Source organism: Filicampus tigris, chromosome 4 (genome assembly GCF_054856515.1).
Source record: "Filicampus tigris isolate MCC_2025a chromosome 4, RoL_Ftig_1.0, whole genome shotgun sequence".
Lineage (NCBI taxonomy): Eukaryota > Metazoa > Chordata > Actinopteri > Syngnathiformes > Syngnathidae > Filicampus > Filicampus tigris.
The window spans coordinates 29,927,473-29,944,663 of record NC_141220.1 but is presented as its reverse complement, the minus strand read 5'-3'; the positions used below and the strand labels follow the sequence as shown (position 1 = coordinate 29,944,663).

The window sequence follows — 17,191 nt, the reverse complement described above, 5'->3', positions numbered from 1 at the left end:
ACTCTTTACCACATACTACTTTGACACCTAACTCTGTCATCAAATAATAATCTTATTCCGTTTTTTTATGCTCCTGGCTGGAAGCAAGTTGCTGATTGGCTGTCGGCTCGTCAACACGGAAGTGACGTCTAAGGTAGTGCGTTTAGATATTTCATCGATACATTGTATTCAGGTTTTTTGTATGACGCTTTAACCCACACCACTTTATCACCCTTTATTTTGTTCCAATACTTTTATTTGTGCTCGTGGCCAAAACCGAGTCGCTGATTGGCTGTGGGCTCGCCGAACACGGAAGCGACGTCAACGGCGTTGAAGGTCCTGACTGTCATCCGCTCTGGTGTGTGTTGAGCTGTCTGCGCTGCTTCCTTGAAAGCAACAACAATGGCGCCCTTGTCGGCGCCCCTGTCGTGTCTCCTGACTCCGGGGAAGGCCACCCTGCTCCGTCGTCACGTCTTCAAGGCTTCCCACCATTTCGGCGCACTGTCGCGCCGCGACCGCGGGCGGAGTGACTTGCTTTACCGTCGGCGCGTGTCCGCTCGGACCGACTCCGCGTCGCCTGCGAGCAGCAGCGCGGCAGACAGCTTGTGGTCTGTTTACAACCACACTAAAAGACACACTCAAGGTAGGAGCGGAGCGTTGAATCAAAGTTGACGCTTACTTTCACCCAGCCATTCATCACGCGTGATCAGAATCCATGCCACAATGCACACGGTGCTGAGAATACTTTGTATGAATGCATTGAATGCATTGTACCTAAGTCGATGGTCACCTAGGTTTGTTTACTCCACTGCAGAGAACACCAAGTGAAGGGAATTGACTTAAGTGCATGAAGCAGTTGTGCAATAAAATACAGAACTGTGGAAAAAAGTCTTTAACCTGTGCTATCAATTCTTTTCAACTACTCCTTGTCACTTTTGGGTCCGAGAGCGCCTAACAAAGGTGATTTTTTTTTTTTTTTTTTTTTTTGGTCCCCTGGGACCAACTCATAATGTGAATTACACAAATATACGTAACTACCGCATTCATGCTCAGGACGAAGCAATACAAGTATTGCTTTGCATTGTCAGTACCCAAGAAGTAGCTCTCAGTTTCAAAAAGGTTGCTGGTCCCTGCGTTTGTGCCATTTTGGAGCATCTTATTCATAGTGTCAAGGAACTATGTTGAAGTGAGTCAACTCAGTTCAGGGGCTTTATTAAGACAAAAGTAGTGCTTTGCCATCTTGGTCAAATAAATGATGGTCCAGTATATCATTTGACCAGTGTGTTTCATTCCTTTTCATACAACGTCAACGTCGTCGTCGTGCCTCCCGGGTCAGATGTCATGCCGCCCGTTTCCAGCGCCTCCGTGGACCCCGACAGCATCTTCGCCAACAACGAGATGAGCCTGCGGGACACTGAGGTCTACGGCTTCGACTATGACTACACGCTGGCCTTCTACTCCAGTCACCTCCACACGCTCATCTTCAACATAGCACGGGACATCCTCATCAGCAAGCACAGGGTCTGCATATGTGTGTGTGTGTGTGTGTCCTCTCGACAACCAGCTATTTTATTTTATTTTTTTTACCCTCAACCCACCCGTAACAGGTGAAAATCTGCACTCTTGAGAAGCCATCTAAAAAAGTTTTTTTTCAGTAAATGTTCCCCGGATTCCTGAGTACACGTTCAAACTTTCTCACTTGCATAGTTCTCCAAATAGGGGCTGAGTGTGCTAGCTTTAAGCTCACAGTTGAAGCTTACCGTAAAACTGACACATAAACAAAACTGAATTAAGCATTATATATTCAAACACCAAAATGTTGAATGTAACTACCTAATTTGGGCTAACGAAAGTGGGCTACTTTAATGCTCATATATAATGCAAAATGCAATAGACTAGTTCATGGAAATGAGCATTAATACAAATAGAGTACACAACAAAATAGAATTAAACATTGTGTATTTGAACACCAAAATGAGAAAACCTGACGAAAATCAGCCGATTTTTACAGAATGTTTTTCTTTTTCGGGGGTTGTGTGTCGAGAGTCATTATCTTTGTCTTTTGTTGTAATGTGGCCAAAAAAAAAAAAAAAAGAAATCGGCCGATTTATGGCGATTTTAAAAGAGGTAATATCGTCCGATTAATGTGGCGCAGATCCTAGTAAAAACCCATAAAGACGAGCGCTTCCAAGTCGGTCATATAGTGTGGCACGAACAAAGAACCGCGACGTAGCAGACAAATACTGCATATTGACTCCTGACTGAGGATACCACTAAGTGAAATTTCTTGGCAATCTTGTCACTGTTATTTTTCACTGCTCTTCTGATGTGCTTGTAATGTGATTTTCTTTCAGTATCCGGAGGGTCTTCGGGCTTATGAGTACATTCCCAGTTTTGCTGTGAGGGGCCTTCACTATGATGTTCAGAAAGTAAGAAGTCTTGAAGTTTTGGTTTGATCTGATCCAAATGTTTTTCTCCGCGAGTGAACTCTGCCGTTGTTGCGCTAGGCGCTGCTGATGAAGATCGATGCCTTCCACTACATCCAGCTGGGGACCGTCTACAGGTGCACTATGAGCAACACACAAGTTCAGGTCGCGTCAGGAAAAGCGCACTCAAATGCTTCGGGCAGCTTGATAAAATGCTCACATTTTTAAACATGTAGTCAAGGACATTTTAATGCATCATTTTAAAGGTTTTTAATGGGGTTTTTTGGGAGGGGGGCGGGTATGGAAATATGGAAGAAGTGCTTGAAAGTAACTGTTTTTTTTTTTCGAACAAATACTTATTAAGTCGAGAAATTAGATCTTTCATCGCCGCAGTCAGTTAAAAAGCGTGGATCACCCAAGATGTGAGTTTTTTTTCATTTGATCCACAATGGCAATTCTGTATATTTGTGTTTTTTTATTCAAAAAAAGAATTTTGAACCACACGTAGTTATTGAACTGTGTGAATATATTGTTAACCTGTCTTCTACCTTTATTCACAGCATAAAATCACATTTGATGTTAAAAAAAAAAGAAAAGATTATTTGTATTACTTCAATTGTTTTTTGTTTTGTTTGCAGTGTAAGAATCCCCGTAGGGACAAATCGTATGGAATGGATTTTCTGTTGTTTTTGTTTCATCTGAATCAAATTACAGGGTGACAATTGTCCCAGGCATTTATTTGCTTACATTTTTCATATTGTTGCGGGGGGACTATTTTATGTTTGTTTTTTTTTCTACATTTTATCTTTTAATGTCTTTTGACTATTTTTACAATATTAAGCAAAATCATTTAATTGTAATTGTGATTACTCGAGCATATTTGAATATTCCCAAACTTGTTTTTGGATTGCAATTATTGTTTTTTTTGTATTTAGTGTGCCGCGTTTGATAGTGATTTGCTGCATCTCTTTTGTCCGTCTCCAGGGGTCTTCATCCAGTCCCCGACGAGGAAGTCGTCGCCATGTACGACGGCTGCCACGTCCCTCTTGAGATTATGAGCGACTTCTACGGCAAGGTAAGAGCCGTGGCGTGGCGTTCCCACTGTGCCGCAGAAGGTGGCGCCAGCGTTGGCAGTCTTCTTTGTCTCCCCTGCAGAGTTCTCACGGCCACTCCATGAAACAGTTCATGGACATCTTCTCGCTGCCAGAGATGAGCCTCCTGTCGTGCGTCAACGACTTCTTCATGAAGCACAACATCGACTACGAGCCCGTGCACCTGTACAAAGACGTCAAGGTCAAAGGTCTTGCGCACTTGCACCCAGTCGCCCTGTGCCCAAGCATTACACACCTTTTTGGATTCGAATACTTGCGCGTTCTTGCGCGTTTCTGCTGTTCGCTGTACACCTCCCCCCCCCAAAAAATAAGGACAATCAGAACTTCATGTGCTGACTGGGGACCTAAGAGGTGCTCAGTTGGCTTCTGCCTTGGGCCGACAGTTTTGGCTGCCGCTGTGCTCCCGTGTGTGCGCGTATGCACGTTCCAAACCGAGGCCTTCACGCAACTGTCTAGCGACACGCGCGTGTGCATCCAGCGGCTTCCTAATTTTAGCTGCCGAGACCAGCGTCTAATTATAACCGCGCTCTCATGGGTGCTGCTGGCCCCAGAAAGAAGAACCCCGTCCGTCATGGCCGTCCGTCCCGTCATTCCGGATGACATTCAATCTTCTTTGACGGATCGCGCGCACGCGCCGTGTTTGGATAGCCGCCGCAGCTCGTGACTTGTCAAGCTCGCCGTTTTGACCGTTTCTCAGTGCAAACCACCGACGGCATACTGAAGAGCTTGTGCCAAAGTGCTCAAAGCAAACGGTAGCAATGTAAAAGGAAGTCTGCCGCTTTGTTTTCATCCATGAAAGGAGTGTGGTCGTTTTCTTCCACTTTTGATCGGAAGGAAGGATGGAAGGAAAACCAGTGGATTGGCAGCAACGCCGGAGTCCAAATGTTGACGCTTTCTTTGCTTTCTTCCCTTTTCCCCCCACACAGGAAGCCATCCGAGATGTTCACGTCAAGGGCATCATGTACCGAGCGGTGGAGGCCGATATCGGTGAGGGGCCTTTTTGCAGCGCGCGTCGCATGTCGACGAGTGGCCACATTTGTCTCTCTCCATGGTGTGCAGGCAAATACATTTGCTACGGCGAGCAGAGCCACGCTGTGCTGAAGAAGTTGTACGAGCGCGGCAAGAGGATGTTCCTCATCACAAACAGTCCCTTCGACTTTGTGTAAGTGGCCGCGCTTCGTCGCGTCACGCATGTCGCCGCTAGGGTGCGGGGGGCGGGCGGGCGGGCGGGCGGGTCGCGCCCGATTGCCCGCCTAACCGACCCTCAGCCAGGATTCGGAACGATCGGATCGACGCTCCCGTGGTCGTGTTCGCATGACCTGAACGGACATCGTCCACGTGTCTTCGAAACATAAGGACAGGAAGACTCTAATTTCAGAAAAGTCACGTGTGGAGAGTCTCAATGTCAATGATTGCCAATAGAGCTATATTAGCCACTGCAATCTGCAATAGATACAGAAATAGATGCGCGCAAACATTTGCCAGGGTTCCCAGTTTTTCCGATGCAGCCGTTTGCACAATTTGTTCCCCGCAATTGTCCAGTTTAGTCATGTCGGCGTGCTTCCTTTATTTGACCACTAGAGTGTAGCGCTGGCGTATCGCAAGCTTTTACTTGGCAACGCAAAGGCAAAAAATGGACCACGCGAACTTGAAAAGCTCGCTCAGTTGTAAGTCAAGGCGCGAGTGCAGACGGCGGGAATAGGGTGAACATCAGCGGACGTCGTGTCAGGTCCAAATGTGGGCTGAAATTCCCCGCTCCTCTCCCCGTCCGTCCGTCGGTCCGTCGGTCCGTGCGAGGCGCCGTGGCCCTCCGCCGCAAAAGTAACGTTGTTGTTCCCGCTTAGGGATCGAGGCATGAGCTACATCGTGGGCCCGGACTGGAGGGCCCTGTTTGACGTGGTTATCGTTCAGGCCGACAAACCCGGTTTCTTCAACGACAGGAGAAAGTAAGTGCGTCGGTCGGCGCCGTCCTTTGTCGTCCCGGCGGCAGAAGCCGTGGCCCGAAGGCGGCTTGCTTGGCGATGAATCCTCAGCACCGTTTGGGCTCCGCAGGCCGTTCAGGCGTGTGACGGACAAAGGGGCCCTCCTGTGGGACCGAATTCACAAGTTGGAAAAGGGCCAGATCTACAAACAGGTGCGCTCGAGAAGGCAGCGCGCGGCAAGTGTGGAGAGTGCGCCCACTCGCAGGCGCACTTACAAATCCCTCCTTGCCGTTTGCTTTGACTCACCTGAAGGGAAACCTCTACGAGTTCCTGAGGCTGACTGGCTGGAGAGGATCCAAAGTGCTCTACTTTGGCGACCACATCTACAGCGACTTGGCGGTAAGAAGCACCTCAACACGTTGCGGGCGCCTTGACTGGAGGCCGCCGGCAAAGCGGAAGACAAGTTCCATCGGTCCCGCCCAATGGCAAATTGTTCGCTTGAATCCGTTCAACAGCATGCGTTGCCGTGTGTTTGGGGATAAGAAAATAGTGCATGTCAGCAAAACGGAGAGTAATGACGCCATTCAATAGATTGCAAAGAATTAGCCACACGTTTGACTTCAATTCAATGGACGTTGTGCTGGTTCTTGTGCTGTGAATGCCTTGGCCACTTGCCACTTGGGTTTAGGGCTAAGCCCAAGACCAACCCCCTAAGCCTCAGGCCCATGCCTACACATACATGACATGACGCACACGCCATGGTGACAACAGCATCATTAATGCGGGAACGAGCTCAAGGAGAGGCGCGCTTAACACGTCTGGCACGACGCAATGCCGGCGGCCGGCTGTCAAGCGCACCTGTCGCAGCTTCCCGGTGTGCGCCCACCGAGATCAGGATCACGAGTTACATGCGCAAAAAGTTCTCACCCGAGCTCACCCAAACGCAAAGAGTCTGAATGCTGGACGCTCCCTCCTCAAGTACGGCCAGGTGAGTCGATTGCGCAACGGCGGGCCGTGCCTTTGCTGCGGCAACTTAATCCCCCCCTTCGTAGTGCCGTTGTCACGTCGGAATTAGAGAAACGTTGATAGGATACAAAAAGGGAGGCAAGAAACGCACGCGGCTGCGCCAACGCATCGCAGCAGTTTGCGCTTGATAGAAGAACACAACAAAAACAGCAAACATTTCCATTCCACTTCGGGACCGTACTGACCGGAGATGCCGAGCGTGAAATATCGACTTTTGCAAATGCCCGCGTCACCGACGGACGGAGAGGTTCCGATTTGGACAGGAGCCTCGCCATTGCTCGCGTGGCTCGCGCTGCCGCTTGCCGAGGCCTCGGGCGGCGAGGTCCGAAAGCGATCGGCCCGAGCGTCTCTCGTCCTTGCGCCGCCGGGATTTGATCGCTGTCTTTCCCCGGGCAGGATTTGACCCTGAAGCACGGCTGGAGGACGGGCGCCATCATCCCCGAGCTGAGGAAGGAAATCAAGATCATGAACACGCAGGAGTACGTGCACACCATGAGCTGGATGCAGGCGCTCGGCGGCCTCATTGAGCAGATGCAGGTCAGCTTTGGCTCAGCTTTGGCTCAGCTTTGGCTCAGCTCGGGCTCAGCTCGGGCTCGGCTCGGGCTCGGCTCGGGCTCAGCTCGGGCTCAGCTCTGGCTTAGCTTTGGCTCGGCTCGGGCTCGGCTGGGGCTCGGCTGGGGCTCGGCTCGGGCTCGGCTCGGGCTCGGCTCGGGCCCGGCTCGGCTCGGGCTCGGCTCGGGCTCAGCTCGGGCTCAGCTCTTGGCAAACAGGCTCCGACCTGACGCTGCGCCGCTCGCACGCAGGTCCACAGAGACGCCGCCTCTCAGGCTGTGGTGGAGGAGTGGATCCGAGAGCGCCAAGCCATGAGGTACGTTGGCCTCGCACCGCGTCATCGGTCTGCCTTTCTTTTGGCGGCACCGTGTGTGCGTCGAAACGCGCTTTCCGCTATTCCCATTCCAAGATGAGAATCAAGTCACACATTCTTGGGAAAAGCTCAAAACAACTGCAGCGCTGTTGTTGTCCCATTCAAATCTTACAACTCTCAAGAGACTTGAACTTTAGTACACATATTTGTCCATTTGAAAAGACTTACAAAGAGAGCCCAATGGTGAGGCACGCTTTGGAAATTTGGAGGAGATTTGAGTTCCTTTGCTCTGGCAAATCAATTCTTCTGGCTTGTTTTTGTTGCGTAATCAAGGGGCCAGATGAGGCTGTCGCTCACCACTGGCTACGAAAAGTCTACACGGCCCTCTTCAAATGGCAGATTTTTGTGATGGGGCCAAGATAAATCATTTCCAAACTTTTCCCACCGTTAACGTGAGCCCGCTACAATTTACGTCACGGCTTCTTCTCCATTAGAATCCGCCGTCCGTCGTCTTTTGTCGGAGATTGAATGGGACAAACGCTTGGGGGACATTGGCTTCAATCGCAAACTTGCTCGAGATGTTGCCAGAGATGTTGGCAAGCTTCACGAGGAGCTCATCGGAAAGAGAACCAATGCCGCCATCTGCTGGCCGTAGTTCGCCTTTGTTTGTTTTTTTTTCGACTTTCCCAGCTAAATGATCAAAGCAGAGTTGGCCGCGACTTTTCTCCGTCCGTTGTTGACGGCGCTCAGAGAGTTGCAAAGCCTCGGCCAGAGTATTGAAAGCATCCGTGGTCCGCGTGTGCCTGAGCGCGTGTTTTTCCGGCACGCAGGCCGCGCACCAAGCAGATGTTCAACGCTCAGTTCGGCAGCCTCTTCCGCACCTATCACAACCCGACGTACTTCTCGCGCCGGCTGTCGCGCTTCGCCGACATCTACATGGCCTCCATCAGCTGCCTGCTCAACTACGACTTGCAGCACACCTTCTTCCCGCGGCGCACCCCCCTGCAGCACGAGTCCCCCTTCGTCCAAGAGCGGGCCCCCGCCGGACCGGAGCGGCCCCCTCCTCGCGCGCGCGCCGACGCCGAAGAGAGGCCCTGCTAAAGGCGGACTAGCGAGAACACGGCTCGTGCTCGTGGGGCTCGTGGGGCACGTGGCTCGGGTCTTTAATCCGGCCCACCGGGCAGTTACACTCGCAATTGCCTTTGAAAAAATTGCAGCCAGGAATACATTTCCATAAGCTCAATTTTCTCTCTTTTTTGGGTTGGTAGAAGAAAAGGCCAACGCCATGCAACAAATACTACAAGCGTTACATTTTAATGCAACTAATACTACAGGTGTCTTGATCTTTATATATTTTTACACACAAGACACCACTATTTCACTTTGTTTAAAAACATTGATTATCAAGCACACTTTGAGCCCATTTGTATTAGTTGCATTCAAGTCAGCAGTTTACCCCCAAAATCGGTTCATTAAAATATTTACATTTGTATTCATTATTGATGAATTCTTCTCATTGTTGAATTGGTTAAATATTAGTTAGATCATGTGTCATCAAAAATAGTCACTTCATTATAGTCATTTGAATAAAAATAAAAAACTACAACCTGAGAATGAATTATGACTTATTCTAATAAACAATTATAGAGGCACAGCTTAGCTTTTTTTTTTTTTTTTAATCTGGTCTTCAACGGACCATTTTGACAGGTGGCCCTTGAGCGCAAACGATTACCCGGCCCCAAAAATGTGTGTGCCAGCGTGCATTTGTGAAAAGAGTTGGAAAGGAGCAATGCACTCACACGCTCTTAATATGCGGAAGCGTCACATTGACGCTTGGGGTTGTTGTTGCTGCTTTTTCTTCTTCTTCTTGTGACCTTCCATCACTGCTGTAATATTCCTACATGACCGGCCGCCTTAACGACCACTTTGAAGGGCTTCTGTTACAGATGCTTTTTTTGGCTCATCTTTCGATTGTAAAGCCATGCACGCGATTGCACTGTACCGAGTGAGTGAGTGACTGAGCACCTTGTCACGTTTGAAGCGGCCTTTGTTGCGTGGCTGTTTTCACTCGTGCGTTTACTTTGCAGGAAGCAACAAGCTTGATTATTGGACAGTACACTTGAAGTTTGAGTTATTTGGGGGCGGGGTGACATCCTCGTATTTGATCTCTGTTGTTTTTTGGCTCTATTTGAAAGGGACGTATTAAGGCAAATTTGTACACAAATTGTCAGGTTACTGGAGTGGCCGCCTTCCCACCGCGTGTGAAATCAAACAAGCAAGTCAATGTGTTGTTTTCTGCCAAAGTCTTTCTGAGCGTGTGAGCGAACGGGTGTGGGCTTGTATGTGAATAAAGGTCCTGCCACAATTGGAAGTGTCGTCAAAGTCAAATTTGACCCAAGTCGCATCAAGTTCAGCTGTCACGGTGCCTTTTAGCTTCCTTGGCTCGCAATGGGGGAGCCAAAACCTGGGGGGGGGGTCGTTTGGGGCCCGCGGCATGTGCCAAAGGTGCCTTTTTTCGGCCCAAAATCCCCGCATCATGGCAAGAAAATGTCGTGCCCAAAGTCTAACGCTTTTCGGCGTCCTGTTGTTGGAATGGCTCAAGCTTCCAATTAGCGTTATGGCTGCAGCTTTCCGGGGAATTCATCTGCTTCCAAATCCTGTTAGGATCCAATCCGCCATATTGCGCGGAGCGGGCAGCTGCGCGGCGGATCACAACTGATAAGATCAGGCAGGCGGAGGAGGCGGGCGCTTGGGCGAGCGCTTGGGCGAGCGCTTGGGCGGGCGCTTGGGCGGGCGCTTGGGCGGGCGCTTGGGCGAGCTCGCCTCGCCACTCGCACCATGGACGGCAACAGCACGGCGCGGAGCTCGCAAGCCGCCGTCTTCCCCCGCGTGGGCTACAGCGTGCTGGCCTTCCTCATGTTCCTCAACACGGTGCTGAGCGTGTTCAACAACGGGCTGGTGATCGGCGTGTCCCTGAGGAACCCCGGCCTGCTGCGGCGGCCCTTGGGCGCCTTCATCCTCAGCCTGGCCGTGTCCGACCTCATGATCGGCCTGTGCGGCTCGCTGGTGGTCACCGTCACCAACTACCACGGCTCCTTCTTCCTGGGGCGCGCCGCCTGCGTCTTCCAGGGCTTCGCCGTCAACTACTTTGGTGAGTCGCCCGCGCAACTTTCGAGGCGTGACAGCGACGGGCCGCGTTTACTGGTGTTGGGGCAACACTGTCACAAAAGGTTACAAAAGTAACAGGTACTTTGATGACGGGGAGACAAAGTAATGGAGGGCCTAGGTCATATCTTTGCCGCATTTCAGCTCAGGCGATTAACGGGCCAAGCATTTCAAATGTGGATTGTGAAGTGAGGCAATCATTGTGAGTTGCCAACGCATTTAAAGTCTGTCAAAGTCACTTGCTACTTTCACACCCAAAAACGGCTTCTTTGTCTCCCCGTCCGCAGTCACGCCTTTGTCGAATCAAACGGCAAATACAAGCAGCAACGAGTCAAAGTCAAAAGCGGCCTTTGGAACGGAAGGCCGGAGAGCTTAGTGTCTTGTCGCGCTCGGGCGCTCGGGCGCTCGGGCGCTTTGCGTGTTCTTCATCAGGTTCTTCCCGTGATCGGCCGGATCGGGAAGAGTCCCGACGCTTGCGCTCTTCCTCCGTTTCCGCCCGATGGAGGGCTCTGCTCGTCGGGACCTGCGGAGCGGCGCAAACGTTTGTGTGCCTTAACCCGCGATGTGTCCTCATTTGATTTTGTCCAAACAAAGCCGGTTCGTAAAAATCGTATCCCAGTCCAAGCCTGACGTGAGGTGACGTCCGTTTCTGAAATGCGGCGGGGGGGAAAAGGGCAAGTTGCCGAGGAAAGTCCGCCCCAGTGACGCTTGGCCTTATTTGTAGCGTGGCATTTGTGTTGGATGCCAAGACGCGTCCGTCTGCGTCCACAGGCCTGGTGTCGCTGTGCACGCTGACGCTGCTGTCGTACGAGCGTTACCAGGCGGTGTGCAAGGCCGGGCGCCGGCTGAGCGCGCGGCGCAGCCTCGAGGGGCTCCTGTGCGTGTGGCTCTTCTGCCTCTTGTGGGCCGCGGCGCCCCTGCTGGGATGGAGCGGCTACGGCCCCGAGGGCGTGCGCACGTCCTGCTCGCTGGCCTGGGAGGAGCGCTCCTGGAGCAACTACAGCTACCTCATCCTGTACACGCTCACGTGCTTCATCGCCCCCGTGGCCGTCATCATCTACTGCTACGCCAAAGTGCTGGCCACTTTGCGCAAGGTACGTCACACTCCCTCCCGCCTGATCCCCGCCGCCCCAAAAAAGGGTTATTCCGCCCCCGTCGCCGGGCCCGCGCCCGTTTTGCCGAGCGTTGACCGATGGCGGGATACCCGTTTAAATGACAGACGGCGGCGGGCCACGCCTTTGCCGGCCGGGCCGGGACGAGGCCGCTCGCTCCACCCGTTAGCCCGAGCGCTACGGCGCCACCACCATCCATCCATCCATCCATCCATCCATCCGTCCATCCATCCGTCCATCCATCCATCACCGCCTCAAGAAAAGTGCGCGTGATCAGCCCGAGCGTTTTGTCCTCAGCTGAACAAGAGCGTGGAGCTGCAGGGGGGCCGCCGTTCGCAGAAGGAGACGGAGCGCGCCGTCAAGATGGTGCTGGCTATGATCGCGGCCTTCTTTGTGTGCTGGCTGCCCTACACGGCCCTGTCGCTGGCGGTGGTGCTGCGCCCGCAGCTGCGCATCCCGCCGCTGCTGGCCACCATGCCCATGTACTTTGCCAAGACCAGCCCCGTCTACAACCCCGTCATCTACTTCCTCTCCAACGAGCAGGTACCACATGGGATTCCACAAAAGGGCTTCTTGTTGTTTCGCTTCTCAAACTGCTGCTCCTCCTGCTCTCCGCTATCAAACGCTTTTCTCGGGCTGCAAAGTGAACATTCTTTTTCCCGCTGGAGGAAATGACATCGCGCCGACTAGATGCGAGACGAGCGCGAGGGCGGCTGCTGCCCGCGCACGTGGCCGCGTTGCGTGATTTTCTGTCCGTCTGGGAAAAGCCTGACCTGATGGCGGACGGGGTGGCCGGAAAATTCCTCACCCGGGAGCGGCCACCGAGCCGAGACGGGACCGGAGGACTCACGGAAAGGCGTTTGGTCGCATGGCGCGCCCTTGGAAATGCCGTCCAGTTGTCGGAGAACAGCAGGTTGGACGCAAACGACGCAAGCGTCGAACACTTGGATAGTGAAAAGTTGACTTGACACAAGCTCGAATGAAGTTGAGCTGCGCTCGGGCTCACATTTCACCCCAAAACCGCAAAGCTTCCGCTTTTTGTCGGTAGTTTTTACCCATGCCAAAATTCGCTTTCGGACGAGACCCAGTTGGAGAAGCAGTTGTCCGTTTTGTGTTCATTCCCTCCGCGTGCAGGTTCTCGACCAAGTGGCGCGCGCGTGACGGCGCTTGTCTTTGTCCCGGCAGTTTCGAGACGCCGCCCTGGAGACGCTGTCGTGCGGGCGCCACGTCCCGCGCGGGAGCGCCGCCGTCAGCGCGGGCGCGCGGCCCGTCGACAGGCGGCGCCGGCCCGGCCGCTCGGGCAGGATCGGCGGGCCCGGCAAGGTGCTGCCTCTGTGAGCGTCGCCGACGGACGCGCGGCCCGGCAGCGGGAGGAGCCCGGAGCCGGCGGGACGGGCCCTTCGGTGTGGCGTTCTCCTCGCTTGGTCTTGTCCGTCGTCCGTGACAGGCTCTCGATGGCCACTTCGTTAGGTACAGCCACGCTTGCGCCGCTTGGACAAAGATCATTAGGCTCTACATACCCATCCATATGCGGCGGAATCTTGACTTCCGAGTTGTATTTGCTCCCTTTCCAAACTCCTCAGTACATTTCTCGAAATCACTTTGAAATGAAAGGAGGCCCCCGCAAAACAACACAATCTCTCGACTGAGAAATTTGTCAATAGCTCAGTTTTCATTGGGAAACAAAGTGCTGAAAGTAAGCGCAATTAGGATGCACGCGCTAAGAATCGCGCGTTGCGCGCGTGCCTTTAAGGGGCGCGGCCTAGTGAGTAACCCGCGGTCGGCCGCTTAGTCACTGTGTGTGTTCTCGTTCTGCATTTCAAGTCTGCTTGTCCCGTTCAAACAGCGACTTTGAGTGAGACGGAGGCTCTCCTTGCCCGCATCGGTGGCATCACTGTACTGTGCCTGATTGTTTTTCAAGCCGGAAAAACACGTCCACTAAGCGACGGAAACGTGCCAGTTGTTGGGGGTAGCGTTGTCATTCAAGTGTCCAAATGGCCGCTTTGAAGCAAAATGGCCCACGCGCCGTTGACTTTATCGCGCATCGCACGCTTTGCAGTATTATCATCTGATTTGAAAAATGCAGGTGCGGGTGTACCTAATGTTGTGGCCTATGAGTCCTCTGCATGTTCTAGCCTTGTATCGACATGTTTATTAGATCAATAAAATGTGTACTGTCGGCTTCCGCTTTTCAACTATTCATGTCACAACAAAGAATGTTCCGCTGTTCCGTGCTACTGACGCTTTCCTCCCCCCTTACAATAGAAAGTGTCATGTGTTTGGTTTCATTTCAGTCCCAAAAAACAAACCACGGTAACAAGCCCTTTGCGGGTGATTTCGAAATCAGTGTAGCTGCTGCACTGTTGCGTACACCACGCTGAAAAAGGAGAAGCGCTCAACTTGGCGTCTGTACAAACAGCTCGTGAGGCGCATTCGCCACTTGGGAAAAACCTCACGTGCTGACTCCATCAAGTGCGGTGGCCGCTTTCTGGCGCCTCGCGCGCCGGACAAATGTCGCTCGCCCATGGAACAATTCTTTCGAGACGCAAATGTCACAAATGACAAGATTTGAAAAAGGTGGCGTCAAAGAAGCACAGCCCCCATTCGTGCTTGTTTGCGCTCGGTCCGGAGCTGCAACGCGCCACATTCGCCAGCATTTTGCACCTGCGTGCGCGCGCGCGCGTGTCCATATACACTCACCAGCCAAATCTTTCGGTACGCCTGATCGGGACAAAAAGGTCACGTCATGTCAGAGCACCAGATGTGCGCGCTGCACACACACGTAAACACACACACACATGCGCGGGTAGTTATCAGCTTCATCTATATTACCATCGCTGAAGTAACTTTTTGCATAAATTGTAAATATTGTCACAGTAGCTTTCATGCAGAAAGGTTTGTTGAGTATTTTAGTTTTTTTATTTTGAAGAAACCACGGTGGCCCTGAAGTGCAAAACACAACAACAAATAAAACACGGCAGTTCATTCAAAAGGAACCAAAACAAATATTAAAATCAACACAACAACAAAAAAACAAAGACAACAGCAAATGAAGACGCACAAAGAAGGCAACCGGAGTCCCATTCTTGGCTCCTCTTCGCACCTCTGCGAATGGCCCCCCGGCCACGCCCCGGCCCCGCCCCGGCCCCGCCCCGGCCCCGCCCCGGCCCCGCCCCGGCCCCGCCACGTGACTTTTAAGAGCAACGCGTCCAGTAGTGATGGGCATAACAATTCATTTCAGTGAACCGAATCATTAGAATCCATTCATCAAAAAGAACCGTTCAAAAGATGCGATTGAAAAAAACCGAAACTATTGTGCTCACCCTGATGTTGCATTAATTGTAATTTGTGTGTTTGTATTATTATTTCTATTACTATCGAAAAGGTTGCAGCTATAATGTGTGAACGAGAATGGCAGTACAGTACGTTCAGTCACTGAATCGTCCGTCAAGGGCAAACGCAGCACGTTCACTTACTGACTCGTCGGTGAACGGGAAGTCACGTCACTGATTCCTTCGTGAACGCCAATAGTGTGGCCGTATGTTCATAGAATCCCTCCTCCATCTGACGCCGGCCAAACTGGTTGTTTGCGAAGATTGACCACATGCGCGTGGCTGAGCTCAATGAACGGAGAAGAGAACAAATCGCTGTTCTGTACGTGTTCTTTGCTTGAATAAAGGTATACAAAAAAAAAAAAAAAGAACGAAACACTTGAGGAAGTGATCCATTCACTCAATGTTCACTGAAAAGATTCGTTGTTTTTGAACAAATCGCTCCATAACGTCCAGCCCAAGGCGTCGTCGGGATGCGGACGTCGAGAGGAAGGAATAATCCGTGGTGTTGACCTAATCCCGGATTTGCCGTCGAGTCGGAAGCAAAGAGCCAGGATTTCACACTCGATCGGCAAACAGGATCAGACACCGTGCGTCCGGCCGGCCGGCCTTCATTCGCTCGGCCCGCCCGACGCGTCTCACCTTTGGACGGACACGTGGAATGGCCGTCAAAAGAGCACCTCCACTTGTTCTCTTCCGGGCCAGCAAAGTGCACTTGAACCGTCCAGTTGCCTTGATGACTAGCGGCTGTTCATTTGGAAGTCATGTGAAAACGTGCCTTTTTTAAAAGGGAGCATGAGTCCATCCAGCCACACTTGCCAGTGCCAGACACGCAACGTTGCTTCTGCCCGTCCCTCCGGCCATCTGTCCGTTCATCCGTTCATTCCATCCCGGAGCCGTCGCCGCTTTCTCTTCTTTCATCCGTAGATCCATCTGTCATCCAACCTTCTCTTATTCCAGCCATCGTCCGTCCACCCTTCCGTCCTCCTCTTGGGAATTCAGTACTTTGAATTGAATTTTCACTCACGCAATCTTGAACCCGTGTACTGTATAAAGTGCAGCACTGCTTTCTCACCTATTGCCGTTATTAATCCACAAGATTGCATTTGAAAGCATACACGCTTTTCCGTGCCAGTACGTCGACTGCAAAGGATGGGAAGGCCAAATGAAGTCGAGGCCGTCCATCCACGTGATTTGTATACACAGTACACCCCCCCCCCTGCACCACTCCGTCCTTACATGATGTTGGAATTAGGCTGTCGTCATTTTTGATGTACTGTAGTCGGAAAAGAGGCCAGATTAATCAGACAACAGTGACACTTTGGCGAGCATCCTGGCTGTCAAGAAAGCACGCGCCTCGCGATCGGGGTTCTATTTCATTTCACCTTCTCACTCTCTCTCGTACTCTCCACTTCCGGGTTTTTCTCCCACCACTCCAGCACACGCCACACGCCACATGGCGGTCTCGGGCGACGCCTGTAACAACTCAACAGGTATTTGAATCAATGGCAGCGCCATCAATTAATTTGCGCTTGTTTAAGCATACGAAACGAGTGAGTGAACATAACGTGGGGCTGTTGTTGCTGTTTATTTATTTATTTATTCCTTAACAGTTGTCATTTTGGAGGTGGGGGGATTCTCTCTCTCTCTCTCTCTCTCTCTCTCTCTCTCTCTCTATATATATATATATATAGGGCTGTTCAAAATCAAAGCCATTTTCATTTCATTTCTCTAGACTAGCGCAGTGATTCTCAACGTATGGTACACGGGCTCCCTCTAGTGGTATTTGAAAAGAAAAATCACTGAAGTAAATGTTCAAACTGTGATTCATTGTTACGCTCAATTAAAAGAGAATCTGCTGTGGTACATTTGTTAATCACAGTTCATTTGTATTTGACTTTAAAGTACAATGCATTTGCAGTTGATATTGTGTAACCGTTTTCAAAAATTCATTTAGGTACAAGTGTTATTTCACTTTTATTTTCCGATATTCACATAACAAATGTGGGGTGGGTGGTGGGTGGGGGGATTGATCGACCCATACAGTTACTCCATGACAAGAGTCTTTTAGTTTGTTAAAAGCAAAAAGTGTTGCAGAATGTTACATCAGGACACACACTCTCTCTCTCTCGCACGCACGCACGCACGCACGCACGCGTTGCTTCCTTTTACAGACAAGCCACCTACAGGAAGCAGAGACAAACTTTAATAGAACAGAATTTTGCAATGACAGCATGCAAAAGCTTAATCCA

At 51.4% G+C, this 17,191-nt stretch overlaps 2 protein-coding genes across 2 annotated transcripts; both read left to right on the top strand.

The window, feature by feature from the left end:
- Nucleotides 1–70: 70 nt before the first annotated feature.
- On the top strand, nucleotides 71–9,701 carry nt5dc3 (5'-nucleotidase domain containing 3). The gene is made up of 14 exons (XM_086028626.1): nucleotides 71–622; nucleotides 1,316–1,500; nucleotides 2,334–2,408; nucleotides 2,487–2,542; nucleotides 3,390–3,480; nucleotides 3,561–3,698; nucleotides 4,444–4,504; nucleotides 4,577–4,679; nucleotides 5,362–5,463; nucleotides 5,570–5,651; nucleotides 5,752–5,838; nucleotides 6,862–7,002; nucleotides 7,269–7,333; nucleotides 8,161–9,701. Exons 1-14 carry the CDS (start codon nucleotides 382–384, stop codon nucleotides 8,429–8,431), a joined length of 1,698 nt encoding a protein of 565 aa, XP_085884752.1. The 5' UTR covers nucleotides 71–381; the 3' UTR covers nucleotides 8,432–9,701.
- Nucleotides 9,702–9,834: 133 nt separating this feature from the next.
- Nucleotides 9,835–13,734, top strand: parietopsin. The gene is made up of 4 exons (XM_086028627.1): nucleotides 9,835–10,481; nucleotides 11,267–11,589; nucleotides 11,905–12,150; nucleotides 12,793–13,734. Exons 1-4 carry the CDS (start codon nucleotides 10,169–10,171, stop codon nucleotides 12,943–12,945), a joined length of 1,035 nt encoding a protein of 344 aa, XP_085884753.1. The 5' UTR covers nucleotides 9,835–10,168; the 3' UTR covers nucleotides 12,946–13,734.
- The last annotated feature ends 3,457 nt before the right edge of the window (nucleotides 13,735–17,191 follow it).